The sequence below is a fragment of the Chenopodium album genome, chromosome 3 (genome assembly GCF_948465745.1).
Source record: "Chenopodium album chromosome 3, dcCheAlbu1.1, whole genome shotgun sequence".
Classification (NCBI taxonomy): Eukaryota; Viridiplantae; Streptophyta; class Magnoliopsida; order Caryophyllales; family Amaranthaceae; genus Chenopodium; species Chenopodium album.
The window spans coordinates 24,648,030-24,671,493 of NC_137836.1; the positions used below are offsets into that span (position 1 = coordinate 24,648,030).

Below are 23,464 nucleotides of genomic sequence, written 5' to 3' on the forward strand. Positions count from 1 at the left end.
TGTGAATTAAATCACAAACACATAGGTTCTCTGGCGCCTCACCTCGAGGTGAAATGATCTTCCGAGTTTGAGTACTCGGAATCCACACATCCTTCCAAACTGATATATTCAAGCCATCACCAACACGCCAACAGAGACCACACTGCAACACCCACTTCACTCGCCAAATTCCCCTCCAAGTGTAACTTGGGCTACTTCCTAGCTTCAAAGTTAAATAATCCCCATTCGGAAAATATCAAGCTTTCAAAAAATTTTCCATTAAACTCTCCTGATTATGCAATAATCTCAAACCTTGTTTAGCTAAAAAGGCTACATTAAAATATTTGTAATCACATAAACCCAAACCGCCCTTAGCATTAGGTTCACATAATTTTTTTTCATGCTATCCAGTGGATTTTCCTCTCACCCTTTTTTTAACCCCACCAAAAAATCGCCACCAAAGATCTCATTTCGTCACAAAAAGAAGAAGGGAATTTAAACACACTCATCGCGTAGGTTGGGATAGATTTGGCCACCGCCTTAATCAAAACTTCTCGACCCGCCTAAGATAAAAAAAAAAAAAAAAAAAAAAAAAAAACCCTTCCACCCTTGAAGTCTCTTCCATAACTTTTCTCTAATACCCTTAGTAAGCACCCTCTTCGATCTTCCAATCACCGTTGGAAGGCCAAGGTACTTATCATGCACATCATGCCTTAAATAAATAAATAAATAAATAAATAAGGGTTACAAATTAAAATTTTCTATTGTAAACTTGTCATTATGAAACACTAGCAAGCGATTTATCAAAGCCTAGTTGATATAAGCCTAGAACCAATGGTGTCAAGCTCAAACTTCTTAATCAAAGGGGCAATCAATCTCATGGCAGTGTCACTAACGTATGGGGTGTCTTTAATGGTTGTAGAATTGTCTTTAGTGAGTTGTCGGCACGGTTCACGTCGTTCAGCAACCGTGCCATGGTAGTGGAAAAACTTCATCATCTCGCTGGGCAACCAAGTGAAGCTGCCATCAAAGTTTTCTGACCTGTGAACCCCTGTTGCATATACATTCTTTGGTTGTATTGCGTACTTTTGGTCTCTCCTCATTTCTTTCACATTTTTGTACACCAACTTCTCAAAACCCCATCTCCTGATAATTATGAAAATGGACAAGACATAAATAATAATAACATATACGCTTAACAACTCATTTCAATATAATTTTGTACTCCATTACAAACCATATATCCATGGTCAATTTTTATTAGAGAAAATTAAATAAACAAAACACATATCATCAAATTCCCTTATGTATGTACACCAATTTTCATTGTTGTCTTTCATTGTCCACCACGTATATTTATCAACTAAAAAAACCAAGTCAAAGTTGAAACGCTAACCTTTTATTATTATTTCTTTATATATTAATTTTTGACATAGACTAACCTTTTATTAACATCATGTAATGCATGATTTCATATTTTCATTGTGTGTTTCCAATTTAACGCAAACTATGCTAAATTTGTCCATTTCATAATCCTATTTTATTTATTTTATTTTTTTTGACAGCTGAAGAAAAGGGAAACTAGTCCCCTACACCTTGTATTTAACAGATACACAATGAAAAAATGGGAGAAGGCCATTAATTTTATCTTTAGTCATTCTATCTCCTTGGATGCTCTTGTGGTCAAATTGCAACCAATTTATGCTATTCTTCTCGCTTGACTCGATCTGCAGGTGCCACAGTTTGAGATTAAAGGCTTCTTGTAACCCATGCATCACAGAATCAAGGAAACTAGCTTCCTTATTTTGCCTAGCTTGCTGCAGCACTCCTTGCCTAAGATCAGTATCATTCTGCTTGATAGTCCAACTCCAAGTGAAGCCTCTATCCTTGTTCCTAGTGTGAGAAACTCTAATTGTTGCAGTACAACAGCTCCCTATCCCTGATACAAGCTCTAACCTCTTACCCTGGTGCTTGTTCTTACTTGAATCCTTTCTTTTTTGTCCTTCAAAACCAGGAGGCTCAGAATGTCTGTCATCCATGATTTGCAGAGTTGCATTCTCTGCTTGATCCTTATTCTTGTAAGTGGTGTTCACTCTTCTTTCCATGCAAGATATTGCAGCTCCTGGGTGAGGCTTTAAATTCCTAAAAATTTTGTTGTTCCTTGATTCCCAAATGCAATCAAGTCCATCTAAGAAAAGCCGGTAACTTTCACTTAAGTCCCTCCCCTTGTCACTAAGGATTCTCATCCAGTTGTAGATCCATTCAGCCAAAGGAATATTACCTTGATTACCCACATCAATCCCCAACCTGCACCCTTTCCATAGATGACTCGCAAAGTTGCAATCTCTGAATAAGTGTTCAAGAGTTTCTAATTTGCTGCTGCTAGGATCATCATCCTTATAGCATAGACAACAATGATGCTGCACCCCCAATCCCCTCCTTTTCCTTTCACTTCCAACTGAGAGAGCACCTTTAAAAATCTTCCATAGGAAATTTTTTTGCTTGGGGCTGCCGTCCTTCTTCCAGAATTTTTTCCAATCAATATCTTGCTTTGCTGTAAACCCATTTTTCTTGTCATGTTTCTGGTTTTCCTTAAGCAGTTTAGAATAACCACTTTTAACCGAGTAAACACCATTTTTTGCTTCCTTCCAAACAATAAGATCTTCATAACCTGCAGGCATAGCTTTGATAGTAGAGATTTTATCAACTGTTTCATTACTGAACCATACCATGCAGGCATCAAAATCCCAATCTCCATTCTCAGTCCTAAGCTTGGCAACACAGTCATTGTTGGAGCAGCCTTGAAATCTCCAAATTGGGAAAGCACCTTTAACCCAGGGATGGTGAATTTTTGCATAGCACCCATCTCCTAAGGACCAAGCACTTCCACCTTTTAGCATCTGCAGACCCCACTTGATACCATTCCAACCCCACGAGCCAATACTTCTCCTACACCACGAGTCTTCGAAGAAAGAAAGTTTGTTAATACCATATTTTGCACTGTAAATTTTGCTAAACAGAGAATCTGTGTCTTGGATGATACGCCAGCCATGTTTAGCAAGGAGAGCTTGGTTGAAAAATCGAGCATCAAGGATGCCCAGGCCCCCTTTATCCTTTGTCTGCGTTAGCACAGACCAATTCTTCCAATACACACCCTTCCCATTTTTGTTGCCAAGCCACCAGAATCTTGCAACAATACTGTTGATTCTTTTTAAGATGTTGCCAAGCCACCACCATAATCCTATTGAGTTAGTATCACTAAATATTTAAGTCCAACACGTTGCTTAATCAGTATAATGAATTATTTGCTTCTTTAAAAGTTTTTTACATTCAAACAAATGAGTCCTAAATTCTTGTATATACAGGATTTTCCTTACAACTTTACAAGTTATGGGTTGCTAAGCCTAAAATAACCTACACTCACTTTTATTTATTTATTATTATATATTTATTTTGTATGATTTTAAAAGATATAGAGGATCATTATTTTCAAAAAACAAAGTACTTTAATTATTGCATGCTCTTATTCTACACGGTTCTTTACCATGTGTTCGGTGTTCCCAATGAAAGGTTCGTTTAGCAATCATGTAATCATGTTTGTGGTATGATTGAATAGCATATTAGATTTGAATAATCGCACACGTCAATTTCAAATTAGCTATCACCAGCTCAACCTAAATACGAAGTATCAACATCAAACAACAAATTTAAAATGTGCATGTATGTCACGCACCACATATAATATATACTTGCATCATCACCTATTTTGTTGTATTATAAAAACTACCAACCAATAATGCAATCAATGCTGTGTTTGGATAGAATTTTTGGAAGGAAATGGAGGGGAAGGAAGATGAAGGAAGGGGAGGGGTGAAGAAAACAAAATCCTTCATTTGGATAATAGAGAAAATGAAGGAAGAGAGAGTGAAGGGATTTGCTTGTTCTTCTGATGGGAAATCCCTCAAATTTTCTTGTTGATTTCCAAATCAAAAATTGTTGAAAATTGATTTTTCAAAATTTAAACAGAAATTTCTGAAAATTAATTTTCGAAAATCAATACAAAAATTTTTGAATGTTGGTTTTAGAAAAAGAAGAACATATTTTCTAAAATTTTAACAGAAATCAAAACTTTTTTTTTTTCCAGAAAATCCATTTGTTGAAGATCATAACTCGGTTTTATGATACTTGATTCATGAAAATAAAAATTAAATTTCATGAAAAATTGATTTTTGAATATCAAAACTAGAAATTTGTATCTCATCATCTGAAATTTTAAGATCGAATTTATAAAAAAGAAGAAGAAAAGCTTGAATACCATAGCAAATGATGCGGCAGACATGGCGTTGGAAGATAACGTGCGAGGTCTGTGGTGGAGGTGACAAACAGTTGGGGTTAGAGATCAAGAGATTTAATTTGTTTCTGTAGAATCAAAGTTTCTTCCAAATCTTCTCTAATTTGGAAAGATTTGTTTCTTAATTGTGGAAGGAAATAATTTTCTTTCATTTCTCTTCCTCCCAATTCCCTCACCTCCAATATTTGCTATCCAAATGGAGGAAAACTCATCTCATCCTTTCCCTCCCCTCTATTTCTTTCCATCGAAACAAGTTGTAAGAGTTGAATGAAGTATATGCTTCGTAAATTCAATGATAGGAGATTAGGAGTGATAAGTAAATCAGGACTAAATGTGTCAAAATTGCACCCAACCAACCAAAAATATATTCGATTCAGATGTTCACTCGCATAATGGATATAAAAAGTTAGTAAGACTCAAATTAAAAATTAGAAACGACTTGATTCGACCCCACCGAATCCAAACAGAATACCCGAATCGACACCTCTAATCAAGACTACAACTCTGGTTCGATTTCGATCAAAGACAAAAAAAATCATGTACCTTGGCGCCCGTGCTAATTGGAAGGAAAAATCTTTATACAAAGTATTACGAAAAACATATTTCAAAAGAGCTATTAAATGAACATATTTCACTAAAAAATGCCACTGACAAATTTAAAAATTCATCAAATGCCATCGCACTTTTCATAATTCACCAAATGCCACTCACAAACAGTAAAACGTCATGATCATGCTAATTCATTACCAAATTAACAACACCTCCAAATTTGAAATAACTTGATCGACATAATGGTCAAATGAATATCATGATCATGCTAATTCAATTCAATCCAATCCAAATCCGAATAACTAGACTTATCAAGGCTCATATACCTTTTTCTATAACTCTAATAAAGTTTTACAAATCAAATCCTACATACTCCCCTTGTATTATTTTAAAATTTTTTATAGCCCTTTTTAGTTATGCATCTTTTTCAATGCACATTTTAACAAAATTTATGTCTCTTTACTCTATTATCACTTAATACTGAGTAATTTTGTTTTAAAAAAATATCAATGAAACATCCATTAAGATAAATCAAATAAGACCTCTCACGCTTGACTGTATTTTTTTCTTCATTGAGAAAAAAAATTCAGAAAGATCCATAAGTTGTGAATAATTGCAAGATTTTAAATTATGGTCATTGAAAAGAAACTGATGGAATATAGATTTACTAATGCTTTTGGTCCCTTACACAGAGTAAGAACATCGTACTTCCATAAGATCAGGCAATCTGGCATAATGATTTCTTGCTTCCCACGCTTTCAATTGTAGCTTACGCTAAACCAATTAGTTAAATTAATCCTAATTAATATGCCACGTTACCCTTGTAAAATATTGTCCAATTGCTTATCATAGTTCACTATTAAAAGCAATCTATTCCTATTTGATCTGTTTACATTTTTTAATACTCCATTCGTGTTTTTTTTAAGTGTTTCACTCACCAAATTTGGCCGTGTTTTAATAAGTATTACACTTCTTATTTTGGCAAAAAACTATATTAAAATATTATATCTCTCTCCTCTCATGGTCCCTACCCAAACCCACAACTATTTTTTTTTAATTATATCTTTCCTCTCACATTCATTACTTTTCAATAAATTATTAACCCTACTATCTTTCTTTAACAATTTTTTAAGGGGGGAGTTAAATACTGCCAACAGTTTTTATCAACAACACCAACATTTAATGTGATTGGACATCACTGCCCTTACTATACACCCACCTTTCTTCCTCTTTCTCTATTTTTTCTCTCTCATCACCCACAACCACCACTTCTCACCAGTCCTTTTCTCTCATCACCTATTTCCCAACCACCTATCACTACAACAGTGATTGTACACTGGAGTTGAAGGTTAGCGGCGACTGCACATTTAAGGTGGAAGGGCAGCGGTGGCGGATGAAGGTGACGGACTGGTATTGCGGTGGTCGGCAAAACCAGTTCGTCTTCCCTTTTTTTTTTTATCACCTCCGACTTTCACTATTGGCGCTCAACGCCGGTTGACGTTGTCAGTAACCAACGCTCAAAACCGTTGGTTACCCTGGCCAACCGGTTTTGGGCTCCGATTGTTGGTCATGGTCGCTCGATTTTGGGCATCGTTCGATTGGCATTGGTTTTCATTGCTTGATTTTTTATTTATTTATTAGCATTAAAATTATTTATTTGTAAAAAAAGTACTCTGCATTATAATTACTCCAATACTTGTTATTGCATCATTGCATGGCTGGTGGCGGCTTGGGTGTTGGTGGTTGCTTGTAGGGTGGTTGACAATTGAGTTTGAAGCTTGATGGACTTATAAATGAGTAAGGGAAATTTTGTCCCTTCATTACTTTTGTCGGCGGTTTGATAAAAAACGTTGGCGATATATAGCAATTCACTATTTAATTCAATTAAATTGCCTAAAATTATGTGTCAGTCAAACAATAACACTTGAAAAACACACAGAGGTAGTATCTATTTGTAAATCACTACTCCCTCCGTGTTTTTTTTAAGTGTTACAGTTTGACCGACACATAATTTTAGGCAATTTAATTGACTTAAATAAAATAAGAAGTAAGTGGAGTAGTAGGAGTATTAAAAAATTATAAAAGAAAGATAGTGAGGTTAATAATTTATTGAAAATTAATGAATGTGAGAAGAAAGATATAATAAAAAAGTAATAGTGGGTTTGAATGGGGACCATGATAGGAGATATGATATTTTAATGTAGCTATTTGCCAAAAAAATGAAGTGTAACACCTAAAAAAACACGGCTGAAAATGGAAAGTGTAACACTTAAAAAAACACGGAGGGAGTCAATATAATTTTTTTTATCCGTACTTGATTAATAAATTAAAAAAAGTAAAACTAACATTTTCAATCCTACGTAATTGTGTAGTCAAAAGTCATTATTAAAACAAAAAATCTCAGAAATCAACCAAAGAATCTATAGAATAAAAAACCAGCAATTGAAATAAACATACCTATGAAATTGGCCAGCATCTTCAGTAAGGCACAGTCGATCAGACATAGAAACCTGTTCAAAATTGAACATAGTATAATCGTTGAGCAACTCCATGATCGAATCAAGAGACGAATTCCCTGATAAATAAATATACTCATCAACATCAAAGAAGAACATCCATTTCGTAGCGAAACGATGTCTATGCAAACAGTCATTCAGAACAAGAATCTGATTGTGATAAAACGTATCGAATCTCTCTTGTTCTTTAACATCGTGCACGGTAACAAACCCGAGTTCAATCCATGGTTGTAGCACGTTCATTACTTCAGGGTGGATACCCCCTGCATCATAGAACACGAAATGGGATTTCGTACCGAACAATCTCACGTGGTAAGCGATCCACTCCCGTATTCTCTGAGGACTGAGGTCGCCGAACAATGAGCTTCCGCAGTAGAGGTAGTCATATTTTGGAACAGAGGAGAATTGAGAAGGTTGCCATGAGTTAGGGGGTTCGTTTAAGGCTATTATCGTGTCGGTTGAGTTAACAACACGATCATAGCCACCGTTTGTTGAGGCATGGAAGAGAAGACGGCCACCTGTAGAAGGGTCGGTATCTGAAGGGAATGTACAGTTCACGACTACTAGTACGTACATTCGACCGTAACCAAAGTCATCGAGAGGAAGCTTATTACCTGGAACAATTATAACAGAGCCATCATTGTATTGGTATTCACAAGTGTATGCTGGATTACCGTATTTCTGAAGGGGTTTCGAGGAGAGTCCTAACACGACAAAGGAGTTAGGACCACCTCGGTAGGCTGACATAAAGATAAAGTTGTACGCAGCTGTACCGACAGGGTAAAATGATCGTTTTATAACACCGTTTTCGAGGACATGATCTAAGGGTTGTTGGGGTGATGGTGAAGTGGTGGCAGTGGCGACGTTGGAGGTGGTGGGGTAGAGTGTGACATAGGTGGTGAAGGGAGAAAATCGGGTGGGTAGGAATTGAAAAAGGGTGGCAACGGCGCAGAAGAAGAGGAGGGCGGTAACGATGAGCTTGAGCTCAGGTGCACAGTTGTACCTTAACAACATTTTAACGGTAATGGCTATCCTCTATGACTCTTTCCCATTTGATTTTGATGTTGAAGAAAATGTTGATCATTCAAACAAAGTGGGTAGGGAATGGAGTAAGAGTAAGGAACTTTAGTTGGTTCCCCGTCTATTATGGAGTACAATTTTTTATGTTTGATATTCGGACAAAGTTTGACAAACAAGAGATTCGGAGTATTCAATTATTGTCTTAGCCTCTAGGTCACCTGGAAAGGGCGACATTATTATTATTATTATTATTATTATTATTATTATTATATTGTATAGTTGCTGATATAGTGATATAGTTGTTATCATCATCACCATCATTTTTTTTGTTTTAATAATTGTTTACTACTATTATTATAATTAGATTAATCTCTCTTTTTTTTTTTGTTTTTTTTTGTTTTTTTTTTTTTGACAAGAGCAAACGAACAAACAAAACTAAATATGACTAGTCGTGTTCAAGCGACAAATCCTAGCCATGTTATTTGCCTTCTTGACTTGGTCTCTAACGACCTTTAGAATGGTACATCTTTAGAAAGAAGCACCCAATCTCTTTATCTCACTTACCGTCCACGAAATCTCTATATCCTTACCCTTTTGGTCTTGAAGGTCGTTAAGGAGGGAGATTGAATACGAGAGGACAAGGAGGCCTTGCTTGCCCATTTCACTAGCCCATTTCATGGCTCTTCTAAGCATGCCCAAGCTTCACAATGTAGTGCAGAGTTTGCAGTCCCATGCCTTCCTCCTTCCATGTGGTTCATCTCCTCGTCACTGCAGAGTTTGCAGTCCCATGCCTTCCTTCTTCCATGTGGTTCACACTATAGGGAATTAGATTAATCTCTTGCGATGCTCGATTTGATCAAATAAAATGCTACCTCCGTTAATTGTTATGTGCAACTTTGGGGTATTATTTTTGAGATATAAAATATTCTAAAGTTGCACATAACATTTAACGGAGGTCGTATTCTAATTTATTTAATTTTTATATCAAAATTAAAAACAAAAATATTTTCAAAACAAATAAAACATCAAATATTAATATAAACAAATAAATAAAGCTCATAGAAAAATTAAATGATGAAAGAGTATTCAAGGAAGACAAAATTAAATTCCATTAAAAAATAAGGAAGACAAAATTTTTAGAATTTGACACTAATAATAATGTAATTGACCAAAATTTTAATAAAATAAAATAAATATTACAAAACAGTGACATCATTCATAATTTCGGAAGGAAATTTTTTTAATAATAACCTGACATGTGTCTAGTTTTAAAATAGAATGATATCAGCGGTTGTTAGTTTAGTATAAGTTATAGATTACTGGATAAAGCCTGTGCGATGCACGATTTATTGTACTTTTACGAAAATATTTTTGTATTTAGGTTATAAATTTTGTTGTTTTATTTGTTGTACGTATTATATCATTTAATAATTTTATTTTAAATAAATAGGGATTTCATCGCATTCTTATATACTTAGATAAAATTCCTAATCTCAAATTATAATATTTTATATTTATTTAATTTAAACTTTAAAATTTTTCATTTGCCAATTTTCTTATGTGGCATTTGAATTATTAATTGTAAAATAATTTACAATTCTCTTATTTAATAGGCTATAACTAAAATTTATAATCCTGCATGGTGCATTAAGAAAATTTAATCATACATGTCTATTAAAATACTCGGAAAAAAACTCCCTTACATATAACTAATTTTTTGCCCGGTCGATGCCTAGATTATCGTTAATATTTCAATATAAATTTTAAAATATAGTATTACAATCTCTTTTGATATGTAGGATATTTAGACATACAATGTCATATCGCTTATTTAATTAAACAATAGTGTAATTTTTGTAGTTTAGTTTGTGAATATATATGTTATTATTGACTTGAAATTATTTTTATTGAACTTAAATTTTTATTTTTTTATTATAATTCTCTATTTAAAAATAAATAAATATATTATAAATGAATCTTACTTAAAAAACTTTTTAAAATGAATTTGATGATGGAAATAGAATAAAGTTATAAGATATTTATCAAAAGTTATGATTAATTTTGCATATATAAAATATTAGAATTCTATTGATGATAAAACTCTTTACAAACATACATCACTTATTTAGTATCTTATGATATATTATTATTGTATTATTATTATTATTATTATTATTATTATTATTATTATTATTATTATTATTATTATTATTATTATTATTATTATTCTTATTATTCTTATTCTTATTATTATTATTATTATTATTATTATTATTATTATTATTATTATTATTATTATTATTATTATTATTATTATTATTATTATTATTATTATTATTATTATTATTATTATTATTATTATTATTATTATTATTATCTCAAAAACAAAAGTCATACAACCTACAATATATTAGTGGAAAGCCGAGATACAATCTGAGCCCCCACTTCTTTAGATATAGCAAATCCTACCATAGTAAATATATGAGCTACAACACGTGCTCCTATGTCTTGCGTCATCGAGAACCTCTGAACTTGCTTCAGCAACACAACAACCTCCTTCTCTAATTCCCCAAGCGAAGAAAAGGAGAAGGGAATGAAACCATATCCAATTTCCTGACAACGAGCTTCATACTTAACCCGCTTCTGATGAGCTGCATCAGCCAAAACCCGTCCAGGAATAAAGTAACACATCTGCAGGTGTAAGTAGAAGATCCTGTCAAATCTACACAGACATCGCGACCACGATCCCGGGAATAAAATAAGACATCTGCAGGTCTAAGGGTCTCCTCGTTCCCTCAAGACATCAACCTCTTTCCTTGCTGGAATCCCAGAACGATAGCAAATATCAACTAGGGTATCCCGAACAACATTATTATTACTATTACTATTACTATTATTAATATTAAATTATTATTATTATTATTATTATTATTGTGATATGATATGATATACTTCGTATTAGATTATTATTATTATTATTATTATTATTATTATTATTATTATTAGTTTTATTATTATTATTATTATTATTATTATTATTATTATTATTATTATTATTATTATTATTATTATTATTATTATTATTATTTTATATTCACTATTATAAAAAAGCATGTGTTTTGGACACTTTTTAGGCTTTCGACACTAAAAAGCGTCACAAAAAAATTTCTTAACGCTTCTAAAAAGCGTCGAGAATACGTGAGTTGAGAATTTTGAGGGACCTCAAAAAGCGTCGAGAATATCGACACTTTTTTTGTGTCCAAAAAAATACATGAATTATCGAAAACTGCTTATTTCGCGCATTATCCGAATTTTGTCTAATTTTTAAGGATGCTTTTACATGTCCATATACTCAAATTTGGCGACACTTTTTTTTTGTCTTGCTTTTAATTGTGTCAGCCTATGGTATGGCGTGAAACTTTTGAAATATGAAAATGTGCAAATCATGTAGACATTAAAAAGCGTCTAGAATTTTTGTTTTAGCTTTTTTTTTCTGTTTTTTTTCTCTTTTTCAATCTAATTAAATTATTAACATCACATATACATTATAGTTATATAAATTTATCATAAATTAAATTAATTAACAATAAAATTAAAATTAAAATTAAAATTAAAATTAAAACTAAAATTAAAATGAAGACAAAATTAAAATAAACAAATATTCTATATTAGTAGATTAAAAAAAATAATGATAATCAACAATAATAAGTACATAGTTAATTACCAAATTTATATATATATATATAAATCAACACAATCACTAAAAAAAACTTCGCATATATATTATAGTAGCTTATCCCTAAATAAATATATCACTAATATAAGACTAAAAACTAAAATAGATGGATGAGGGCCTTATAGACGTTAAAGTCGCTTGTTTTGATGCTCAAGTGTCCCGACCTATTCTTTTGTTGCACTTAAATTGCCTTTTTCAATCTTAAAAAAAAGTATAAATTAGTACATTTAATAGTACAGACTCAAGATTCAAACATTCACATAAACAAGCAATACTGATGTTGATGGCGCGTCAAAGCAGCAAAGGTCGGTAATGAGACTAATGATTAATGATGGTCTTCTTTTGTTATAAAATCTAAAGAGGAAATATAAGTTTATCAATTTGATAAACAAGACATGTTTATCAAATGACAATTATGTAAATATTTGGTCTTGATATTTGAGCTTATATAATAAAAAAACTCAGTGTATTACTTATGTACAATTGTCACTATTCACGACGTTATTTGACGGAAGTGAAACTCACAAACTTCCACTTGTTCAGGAAGAAGGTTAGACCAACTTCAATGAAGATTTCAATGGGGGAAGAAAAGCTCACAAGCAATCGATAAACACCTACCCTTAAAGGTTAACCATACCCTTACTTTCTCCCTTTTATCTTAGGGATTTCGTTAAATGGTGGTCAAAAATGGAGGTACTTGAGATCGGCGAAATCTCCATATTAGCAACTTGAAGAAGGAGGAAAAGAAGATGAAGGTGGGTGGGGAAGAGACAAAGTCTCCATTGTTGTGCAATGGCTGGAAATATACGAAGAAGATGAAGATGGAACAATAACAGCAGCTAGTTAACTGTGATTATTAAATTACATAAACACCCTTCATTATCAACTGAAAATGACGCTTTTACCCCTTGATAAACTTCATTTGTTTATCAAATTGATAAACCTAGGCAGCCCCAAATCTAAAATGTGATAAGCACTTGTTTAGGTAATATTGAGATTTTAAATTGCAAGTTATCAAAGTTTAATTAATTTGGTAAAAGTCCCGGTTAGTCGGTTACTAAAAAATTATCCACCCGCCATTTGACATACTTGATCCATTCTTCACAGTAAGAGAAGGGTGAAACACTAAAACATCATAAAAAACACACCCAAACTAAAGTACTAAACTAAGCACACACAATTGATTAGGTGTGTCCGTTCGGTTTTCGATTTGGATTTAGTCCAAATCCGATCCAATCCGAAATATAATTTGGTTTTCAATTTTCCAATCCGATCCGATCCGAATTTCTCTCTTGATCCAATCCGATCCAATCCGAATTAAAATTCGGTTATTTGGATCCGATCCGAAAATCCGAATTATAATACATTATTTTTTAGCGCCTAATACAATTATAAAAATAAAGCTTTACTATAAATAAAAGTCTTCAAAATCATGATTAAAATAAATAGTTCAACGTCAAGTCATTAATTAATTAATACAATGTCTCTCTAATTTATTTTATGTAGTAGTAAGTAATTGAGCTAAACATCAAAATTTATAGAAATTCATATTTATACAAGCTTAATTTTACAATTAGGTTTTCGGTTTGGATTGGATCCAATTAGGGTAAATCCGATCCAATTTGAAAATCCGAATTTCCAAAAAATCTCAATCCGATCCGATCGGATTTAAAGTTCGGATTCGATCCGAATTGATAATTCGGTTTGGATTGGATTGGATTTCGGTTTTTATCCGAATTATGGACACCCCTGCAATTGATGTATGGTAATCTAGGCCGTTGAAATATAAAGCACCACCAATCAAACAATTAAGAAAGGCGAACTTATTCCTAGTATAGGAAAAGTCCGAGTCGAACCACAAGGAATGAGGGGGAGAATGCTATAGCCTATGGTCAAGCTACTTTGAAGAATGAGAGGTGAATAGAGTTTTAACTAAGTTTTTATCAACTAATCAAATCAAGAAAATCAATGTGATAAACACTAGGGATTAAGGTTCTACATGCAAACTCAATAATCATGCTTTAAACACCTAAAAATGTCTCCCCAAAACCAAACCCAATGATGAACAACCTTTCACCGCCATTATTGGTCGGGTTGAGTATTTAATCTTGGAGTGCTTAAATCCATATTTCCATTTCTTAAACCAACCCAATTCCTAGCCCATTTCCCCAAACCATAACTTATTTTCCTCTTTTCGTGCCTTAAAACCCAAAATAATTCATTTCGTGTCCTTTAAAATCACATATTTCGTGTCCTTTTTATAGAAACGTTTAGACCAGTTTATTTTTGTCCATAATCTGGGTCCAATGATTGAATAGTTGTATGGGGCTTGAAAAGAGCTTTATAACAATATATTATAAGCCCAAATCCGAGTTATAACGAATAAGTTATGGCCAAAATATTAAACTGAGCCCAAACCAAACCTAAGCCCACCTTGCCTACGACCCAATAATCATGTGGAAGGTCCAAATTATTTAATCCTATTCCTAAACCAATTAGGATTGATTGGAAGCTTCTATAAGTTTCTAAAAGATCTTAATTAATTTTTTTTGAAAAGATAAGATTAAAGAATTTGAAATTGAATAAAACTTTTCTTTTTGAAAATCCTATTTCTATCTGAAATGAAAGACGTTCAAAGATAGTCAGATATGATTTTTGTGCCTAATATTTTTTATCCAAATTTTAGATGGCTGGATAGCCCTTGAAATTATTTTTCCAATGATATATTATAATATCAATTCATAGCTATAACGGAAAAGATAAGAATGAAATATCAAACTCTATCAAAAAATGACACCGTCCCACTATTTCGTCCATATCTTTTATTTTTCACACGATTTTAATCTGATTTTAATTGGGTTAGAAACTAGACTTCAACAAATTTCTAACGACATATTATTTATATTATTCCGATTTCTAGATCAAAAGATATGATAAAAACAAAGATTGTAAAAATGTTGTCTATCGGGTTTTATTCCGATTTAATTTCGATCTTATCTTAATTCTTCGACCCTTCTTTGTTAATTATAAATAGAGGTCATATCACCCCTTTTTTCAATCATCAACAAGCTTGATTATCAAATTATTCTCTTCTCCCTCTTTAGCCTAAACACTAGCCTCCTTATTCTCTCAAAATACTTCCCCTAAGCACTCCAAGGAGTCCATACAATACCCAAAGTTCTATACTTAAACCAAGGCGTGAAAGGTATAATTGACTGAGGGTTTGGACCAAATCATCTCTGCTTTTTATTTAATTTAATTTTTTTAATTTGATTTATATTTTTATTGAAGTTACTAACAGTTTATTCATGATGTATCAATTCAAGGAAACGCGGAAAGTGAGTAATTAATAATTTAATTACTCTTATTTTTATTCTTGTTGCTAGTATCATTATTAGGTTTATTATTTTATTTCACTAATGCTATTATTGTTGAATTTCTTCCAGTATTAGTGTTGATTTTTATTATATTTGTTGATCACCATATACGGGCGAATGTGACTCCATGACTCACTTCGTACCATCATCCCCGATCCTCCTTTCATGGTTCCGAACCATATGGAGTTAGTAATCTCATAGATTATGAATAAGGTGTAACCTTCAAGGGTCAATCGTTGTTGTCTTCATTGTCCCTTATTCGTGGTTGCCTTAAATGATCCGTGAACGGTTTACAAGTTCCTTAAAAACTTGTTGGCGGCTCCCTACTTTCTTTGTCCCTAAACGTATAATGTCAATTCCCACTTCCTATGAGTGACAAGCATATTCACAACATGCTTTAACGTAGGTGCACTTCGAACGATGCCTACAATTTGGCTATTCCTCTGGGGAGGATTCTTGGTTATTTATCGACTTGAGTGCTAGGGGTTAACCAAGCTAGCAGCCCGCACCAAGTGCGAGTCTTGCTAGCAAGCTGCGGCTAGCAGCCCGCACTTAGTGCGTGGCGTGTTGTCGCGCTGCAGCTTGTAGCCCGCACTATGTGTGAGGTGTGCTAGCAGAAGCCCGCACACATGTGCGTAGGCATACTGGTCGAGAAGGCTAGCAGCAGCAGCCCACATTGGTGCGGGGCTTGGCTGGGCCGAGTAGCAAGCAGCGGCATTATATGGGAAGCCCACATGAGTGGGTTGGAGGGAGGTGCCAAGTGGTGCTCGGTAAGGGAGAGAGTGGGGAGAAAGTTTTCCCCCCCCCCTCTCCAAGTGGTCCTTGCCTACTCCCGCATATGTAGTTGACACTTGTTCATTTATTACTAGCTTGCTTAAATAATTTTATTTTGCTTTTAAACTAAAATGTGAAAATCCCACTATCCCACATTGGTGGGAGAGACAATCATACTCTTATCATTTCTTATAAATACCCAATTAAGGGCATTGGAAATGAAGCTTGAGTAAGAGTTGTAAAGGGAATCACAAGTAAGTGAAAACCCTTGAACTCAAGAGTTGGAAAAGGTATCACATTTAGTGAAAGCCTTTGAACTCAATTACTCGGGTTTTATTGGTCGGGTCTTGCTAACCCCAAGACATTAGACCTTGTCGGTATTCGTTGGTGCGAGTGGATCAACGTTGGAGGCTTCATGTTTTTGAAGCTAGCTTTCAAGTAAGAGCCCATTCGGTCAGGCGAAGCACGCTAAAAAAGGTAATCGTTTTATCTTAATCTTGTGATTAATTTAATTATGTTTATGGTTTTATTTATTGCGAGTGCGGTCTTGTTATTGGGTTTGTTTCCGCGGTGAGTCGGACTCACCAAACCCCAACAGCGGTATCGAAGCCTCGCTCGTTTATTTTTAAAATCATAATATTTTTCAAGGTATTTTTATGGCTTAATTCTTCTTGTTTTAAGTTGCTAATTAGATTAGTAGCTCGCTTTATCCATTTTAACCTTGTATTAGAGCTGACTTCAGCTCCCGAACCCATATTTCGACCCAAAAATAGTGAATTTTGGGTGGAAAAGGCGTTCTGGAAATGGTTTCACCCTTATAGTACTCAAATTTTATCCAAAAAACGACCAAAAATGCCTTTTTCGAGGGGTTTTTCGTTTTTACGAAAACTTTTAAGTCTTTCAAACATTGAAAATTTATTGCATATTTTTTATGGTTATGTAATTGGTTCAATACATATTTTATATGAAATTTTAAACCTCTTCAGGCATCATTACTTGGTGGTAATTTGTGTTTCAAAACTTGGTTTTATTTTTCACATAATTGCAAATTAATTGCATTAAGTGTGAAATTGTTGTTCTTTGTGGCTTCCAAGTCTAAAGATTCAATCTTTAATTATGTTAAGTGATTGAAACTTTGAGTTACTAAATTCCATGAATTTTTGTTAAACTTTGTTGATTTAATCATTTTTTAGTTGATTAGAATCATAAAGTTTGAAACTTGTTATAGAAATTTGTTTATCTTCATATTGGAAGATATAATTTTTTCAAGGATTCACAAGTATTAAAATTGGAATCTTTATTGAACTTATGTTAATTTTTCTAACTCCCTTTTATTTTGTCAAAAACTCAAGATTAATTTAAATTAATTAAATTGATAGTGAGTAACTGCCCTCCTATTTTTTGTTGCACCAAGTTAAACCAATTTTATTAAAGAATGGTTCTTAGAAATAATTTTGGTTACATGCACTTGGATGATTTTTTATTTAAGTTAGACTTGTTTAAATTTTCAATTTTGCTCATGAAAATTAGTTTTAAAATTAAATTAGAATTTATAAATTGTCACGCGAAATTTGGGATTAAAATCCCGAAGCTATGGCACGCATATCGAGGCAAAGCCACCCTTGGCTAGCCGGGCTGCATAGCAGCTCGCATGTGGCTTCCAAGGGGCTGCTTGATGCGTGCGGCCATGTGTGTGGCATGCGGGCCCAGCCACAACAGCATCACACCAGCACCAGCCATGTGCGTGGTGTGCGTGCTGCTGCCGTAGCGCAGCCCCATGGCTGCTATGGTGCGTTGGGTGTACGAGCGTTTTAGTGCGTGTATGTGCTTGGTGTTTTGGTGTAAAGGGGCAAGCAGTCGTGGCCTTGTGTCTAGCACCTTGTAACCCTTAGCAAACGCTACTAGGGTGTACCTAGCTAGTGCTACGTGGGGTAGTGAAGGCACGTGCGCCAATCCGTATAGTACGGGGTTGTTAGACAACATTGATTTTCATATGGCACGTATGTAGTGCGTGAACCACTTGAGTACGGTTGGTTTCGTGTTTGCTTATTTTGCTGTTTTAATTATTTTATTAATCTAATTTGGTATTAATTATTTTAATAAATTTTGGAGGCTAGGCCTCGGTTTTCAAGAGCGGCATTTGCAAATTTTATTTTGGCAAATAATTGGGTTTTACCGGCTTAATTAATTTGATTAATTAATATGGATGCGGAATTTAGTGGGAGCTTCAAATATTAATTGCGCTTATTTACATAATCGGTTAAAACAACTTTGACTAGTTTTAATTAGGCGTGTTAATTGAATTAACCACCTAGATTAGTTACTAGTTATCGCGTGTTTATGCATTTTTACTTGTTTATTGTTGTAAAGTGCATGGGCCATTCACAAATAGTGATGGATGAATGGAATGTATTTTCTCTCACAGGTTTTATAAAAATGGCAACTAGTTGGGCCCGACTAGGATAGAAAGTACGGACTGCGATCCGTGATGTATTTTTGTAAATCTAAATACGGTTTGCGTACCGTTGAGTATTTTTGTACCTTAATATTTAGATTAGTCCTAATCGTAGATACTAGTATTGCATAATTATGGTCAACTCTTGAGGATGGAGGTTCTTGGAAGACAAAGTCATGAAGTTGCAAAAGAAGACCTTTTAAAGACTTGAAGAATTCAAGGGGTCATGCTAGTTGCCAATATGCATCAAAATGCTTATGCTTTACATATTCATGATTATTTATATATGAATTATATGTTAGATGCATGTTTAGGATTTCGAATGTTGTGATGATTAATTAAGTTCAATTAAATCAACCAACAGAGAAACCCTAGGTCTCTAAATATTGAGTAAAATTATCATTCCAAAACAACACTTATCGACCTATTGAGAGTAGTGATGTGCTACGCCAAAGTGAGGCATCACTATTACTCCCTAGACTCACAAGGAATACCGGGTATTCAAGTTAGTTTTGGTTGTACTCAACGATATGAATGATGGAGTCTTAACATGTCATGGCAAAGTGGATAAATTGTTGAGAGAGCATTAGATGCGACGATTTATTCAACCAAGAGTGGCTTAGAGCCATTAGCAAAGCATGGCTTACCTTGGGAGATTGAGTGCTAAGACAAGCCAAAGCATGCTTAGCCACCCTTTGTTTCCTTAGATCTTGGAATCGACTTATTTTCACAAAAAGGGGACAAATTTCAAGTGTGAATAGGACAATAAATAAGTCTGAAATATGCATGAATACCTTTTAATTTTCAAACTTATTATGTTATTTACTTGATAAATGGTTGTACTTTGCACTTATATTTGTAGAAGTCCTAATCAAATTGTATTGTTTTCATGATTGGTAAGGGAAATCTTTGAGAATGGTTCTCAAAGAAAAGTAAAGCATTTCTAAGATACAATTCTCATAAATGACTTTTATAACAAATTCCGGAAGGACGGTTGGACATCATGTATTCAAAATACTAGGTAGTTTTGATAGAAAATGAAGTATTGAGTTGCAAACTCAAATTGTCAATATTGACAACCAACATATCTTTTCGCTTAATACATAGAGGAGTAGGACTTATTGATGTAGTCATTCAAGCGTTAATTAAAGGAAAAGATGGTACTTTGTTATACGGCGCATTAGATGCTTAATTATGCCTAACAAAGTATAAAAGTCAAAGACTCTTAAAGAAATGGTTCTTAAAGATTATGAGATAAAGTATGATAAGAAATATAGGAAACGAGGAACAAATAAAAGGAATGAGATTCCATTTTACTATAGAATTCATGTTATTCAAGTTAACATAGAAACTTATTATCTTCACAAAGTATCGGATATTGCTTGAGTGTTCCACTTTGAAAGTGACCTCAAACTATTAACGATAAGCTAAGTTATCGACTTACAAGCTTATAATGAAGCAAGTGGTGCTACATCAGTTGTAAGGTCGTATGCTTTGTTTAAATATCTCTAAGCTAAGGTTGGAACAAATAAATGGTTATTGTGTTCCATAATCAGCAATTGATCCGTTTTCACACGGAAAGACTCACATTCAAAGCAATGAGAAATAGTTGCAAATTTATTTGAATGGCATGGTTATCTAAACCATGAGTCAAGAATGCTTGTATAAACAAACATTTTCTTAACATGATAAACTGGAAAAAGCTCAAAGTCATGGACATGATTTGCGTTCCAAACATCTTTAGCAATGTCACATCGACAAGAACGTACTCAAGGCTCTATTAGATAGGCTCTTGATAGTTGATTGATTCGGAATCGTTCTAAGACAAGCAAGTCTTACTTATTGAAACCGACAAAGTAAAGAGCTATTGTTCTTGGCATAGACAATTGACTCCGAAAGCTAAAGAGGATTAATTTACTTAAACGTTTCACAAAGAATTTGAAAGAATATGGCTATATTCATCAAACGTGAACAAACTTGACCTTGAATAGTTCAAGAGTTCAGTGAAGTACAGAATCGACTTGGCAAGATATCAAAACGTCTAGATTAGATCGAGCGGTGTTTGCTTGAGCAAAGCGTGACCATCACAAAGTTATGAAATTGAAATTTTCATAAATAACTCCACAAAGAACATAGTGTGACTTCACGGAGACCTCGATGCCATTTAAAAATGACTCGAACAATGATGGATCACATCCCTTCCTATAAAGTTCTTAAGATTTGCACGAAGGACTAATGTTACACTAAACAAAATGTTGAAGATAAGAAAGGACGCCATATTCAGTTATGGATAGAATTAACTTCTAAATGTCTTTTCAAGTATATGTCTAAAACTCTTAGCCACAGTGGGAGTTCACTGGCTTAGTGGGAGCTAAGTGACTCAGTGGGAGCTCACTGGCTTAGCAAGAGCTAGGTGGCTGAGTGGTAGCTTAATGGCTCAGTAAAGGTTAAGATAGCTCAAGTGGGAGATAATTGTTTGTTTCACAACAAACTTTTACCCAAAGACAATATACATGTCTCTTTGTAAGCATTCATGTGAGACCACGACCATTACCTCCATAACCTAATTGAGAACATAGTGTTTGTTTCTCTAAGTGGTGTCTTTATGGAAAGTAACACATTTCCAAAATGACAAGTGGGAGGAAAATGAACTCGATGACAATCGAGCTTACCAACAAACTAGAACTGAGAATCTCGGAAGACCTTAAAAGGGCTTCGTGAGAATACTTGATCAAGAATACTCAAAAGGACTTTACAAGTGCCTTAGAAGAGAATTCATATCTCAAAAAACTTTTGAAAATTAGGAGTAAGATCAAGAAAATCAAAGGGCTTTGGAAGCGCCTTGAAACTCAGTGTTTGATGCATTAACCCCGTATAGGTATAGAATTCACCAATCCTATAAATTTTCTATTAAGTTAGAAATAAACCTAAGACTTACAAGCATACTATTTACTATTAGATAGTAAGGGAATTATGTCTTGTAAAATAGCTACAACAAATCCATATTCCGAATAATGTTTAGAGGCCATAAAAATCTGAAATAGACTCCATGTTTTAAAACTTGATTAATTTGCATAAAGGACGAAAGACCCATCAATTGCAAATACGTTTTCAAGGAGAAAACTAACAAACGTGGAAATGTATATATATACATAGCTATATTGGTTGAAAAGGATACAATTAAATTTGCGGAGTTTATTTTAATAAAAACCTATTTACCAATCGGAATGCTAAAGTCTTTTCGTGATTGTTCTAGAAAAATTGCTCATATGAAATATGAAAAAATAGTTACCAAAACCGCCTTCCTAAAATAGGATTTTGGAAGTGACTATGAAAATCTAAATAATGCTAGATTTGAAAGCAAGCTCAAGGAATCCGTTATGGGATTTAAGGAAGCATTGCATATAGGAATTGGAACATGTTTTCTCATGAAGTTAATAAGAGGATTGACTCATGAAGAAACATAGAAATTCTTATGATTAAGAGGTTTAGTGGGAGAAAAAGTAAATTATATAAAGGTCCAATAAGAAGTCTACGAACTCTGTTGTGAAATAACTATCAAATGCTAAATGCTTAGATTTGAAAGTATTTTCGACATTGGACCAAACAAAAGACGATACTTAGTACGTATTGGTTATTAAGTTCTATTGTATAGATTTAATAAAATGTTTGAGCGTGTAAAGGAGTTTATCGTGTTAAACATGAATTGAAGGACTTTGAAAGACTTTCGACCCGTATGTATAAAACTAAGTAAATGTTTGAACTAAGTATGAGCTAGGATAAATAATATGTCAAACAAGAAAGACTCTAGTAGAGACTTTCAACCATATCACATAGCAAATAATTTAGCAAGACTCAGTGAAAATGAATGAGCTAAAATGTCACATCGATGGAATAAGATTGAGAATTACTTTGCAACTTAATCCATCATGTACGCTATGATATGGAATCGTAGCAGGACTTACTTGCTTAGAGCATGTGAAGTATGTATGTAGTACCTATCAACCTGAATCTATGTAATAGATCGTTAGATTATGGCCAAGAGCATCCAAGTACTTGAATAAGTAACAGGATGAGTTCTTGACTTGTGGAAACAAATAAAATTTGAGAATTGATGTTGCAAGCACAAACCTTAACAAGGATTAGATCCTTAACAAGGAAGTCGTTTATAAGCAAGAGCTTAAAATGAGTCGTGGCTTGAGAATGGTAACATGGACGTGCATCCATGTGTAATGTGCGGGAATTTAAAGCAAATTTCCATGATCACAAGTGATAAGGGTACCCCAAATCATTGTGAGACCCAAGAAAATCATCACCAGGAAGTCTATAAAGTATATATATATTGAGAATATTTTTGCCTTAAAGGCAATAATAAAGAAGATGTTCTATGGAAAGTTCGATGTTGAACGTTAATGATTGTAGGTTGTCAAGTTGAAGATCTCAATCATGAAAATGAGTGGGAGCCATCACTTGGAAACCTAAATCACATATAATCCATGGCACTCTCAAATTTTATCATCTTATTATGAAAGTAATCATTAATGAAGATGCAAAGATTAGCAAAGTAATTATAACTAAACCTATTCAATAAGTGAACGACAACATTCACAATTGCATGAAAGAAATCAAGCATATTAGATATGGGTGTGATTTCTATAAATGTTTATAAAGAGTGTTACTCTTAAAACATTCAGAAAAACCATTTAT

The 23,464-nt window shown here is 33.6% G+C and overlaps 1 protein-coding gene across 1 annotated transcript; it reads right to left on the reverse strand.

Annotated features, from left to right (window-relative positions):
• Positions 1 to 670: 670 nt before the first annotated feature.
• On the reverse strand, positions 671 to 8,569 carry LOC145612744 (galactan beta-1,4-galactosyltransferase GALS3-like). The gene is made up of 2 exons (XM_081668043.1): positions 7,337 to 8,569; positions 671 to 1,125 (listed from the first exon to the last, which is right to left on the reverse strand). Exons 1-2 carry the CDS (start codon positions 8,407 to 8,409, stop codon positions 783 to 785), a joined length of 1,416 nt encoding a protein of 471 aa, XP_081524169.1. The 5' UTR covers positions 8,410 to 8,569; the 3' UTR covers positions 671 to 782.
• Positions 8,570 to 23,464: the final 14,895 nt, after the last annotated feature.

Excerpts from the sequence above, each read along its gene's own strand:
- LOC145612744 (XM_081668043.1), bottom strand. The coding sequence starts at position 8,409 with ATGTTGTTAAGGTACAACTGTGCACCTGAGCTCAAGCTCATCGTTACC. Across the intron at positions 1,126-7,336 it reads GATGCTGGCCAATTTCATAG|GAGATGGGGTTTTGAGAAGT; the intron begins GTATGTTTATTT and ends CATAATTATCAG.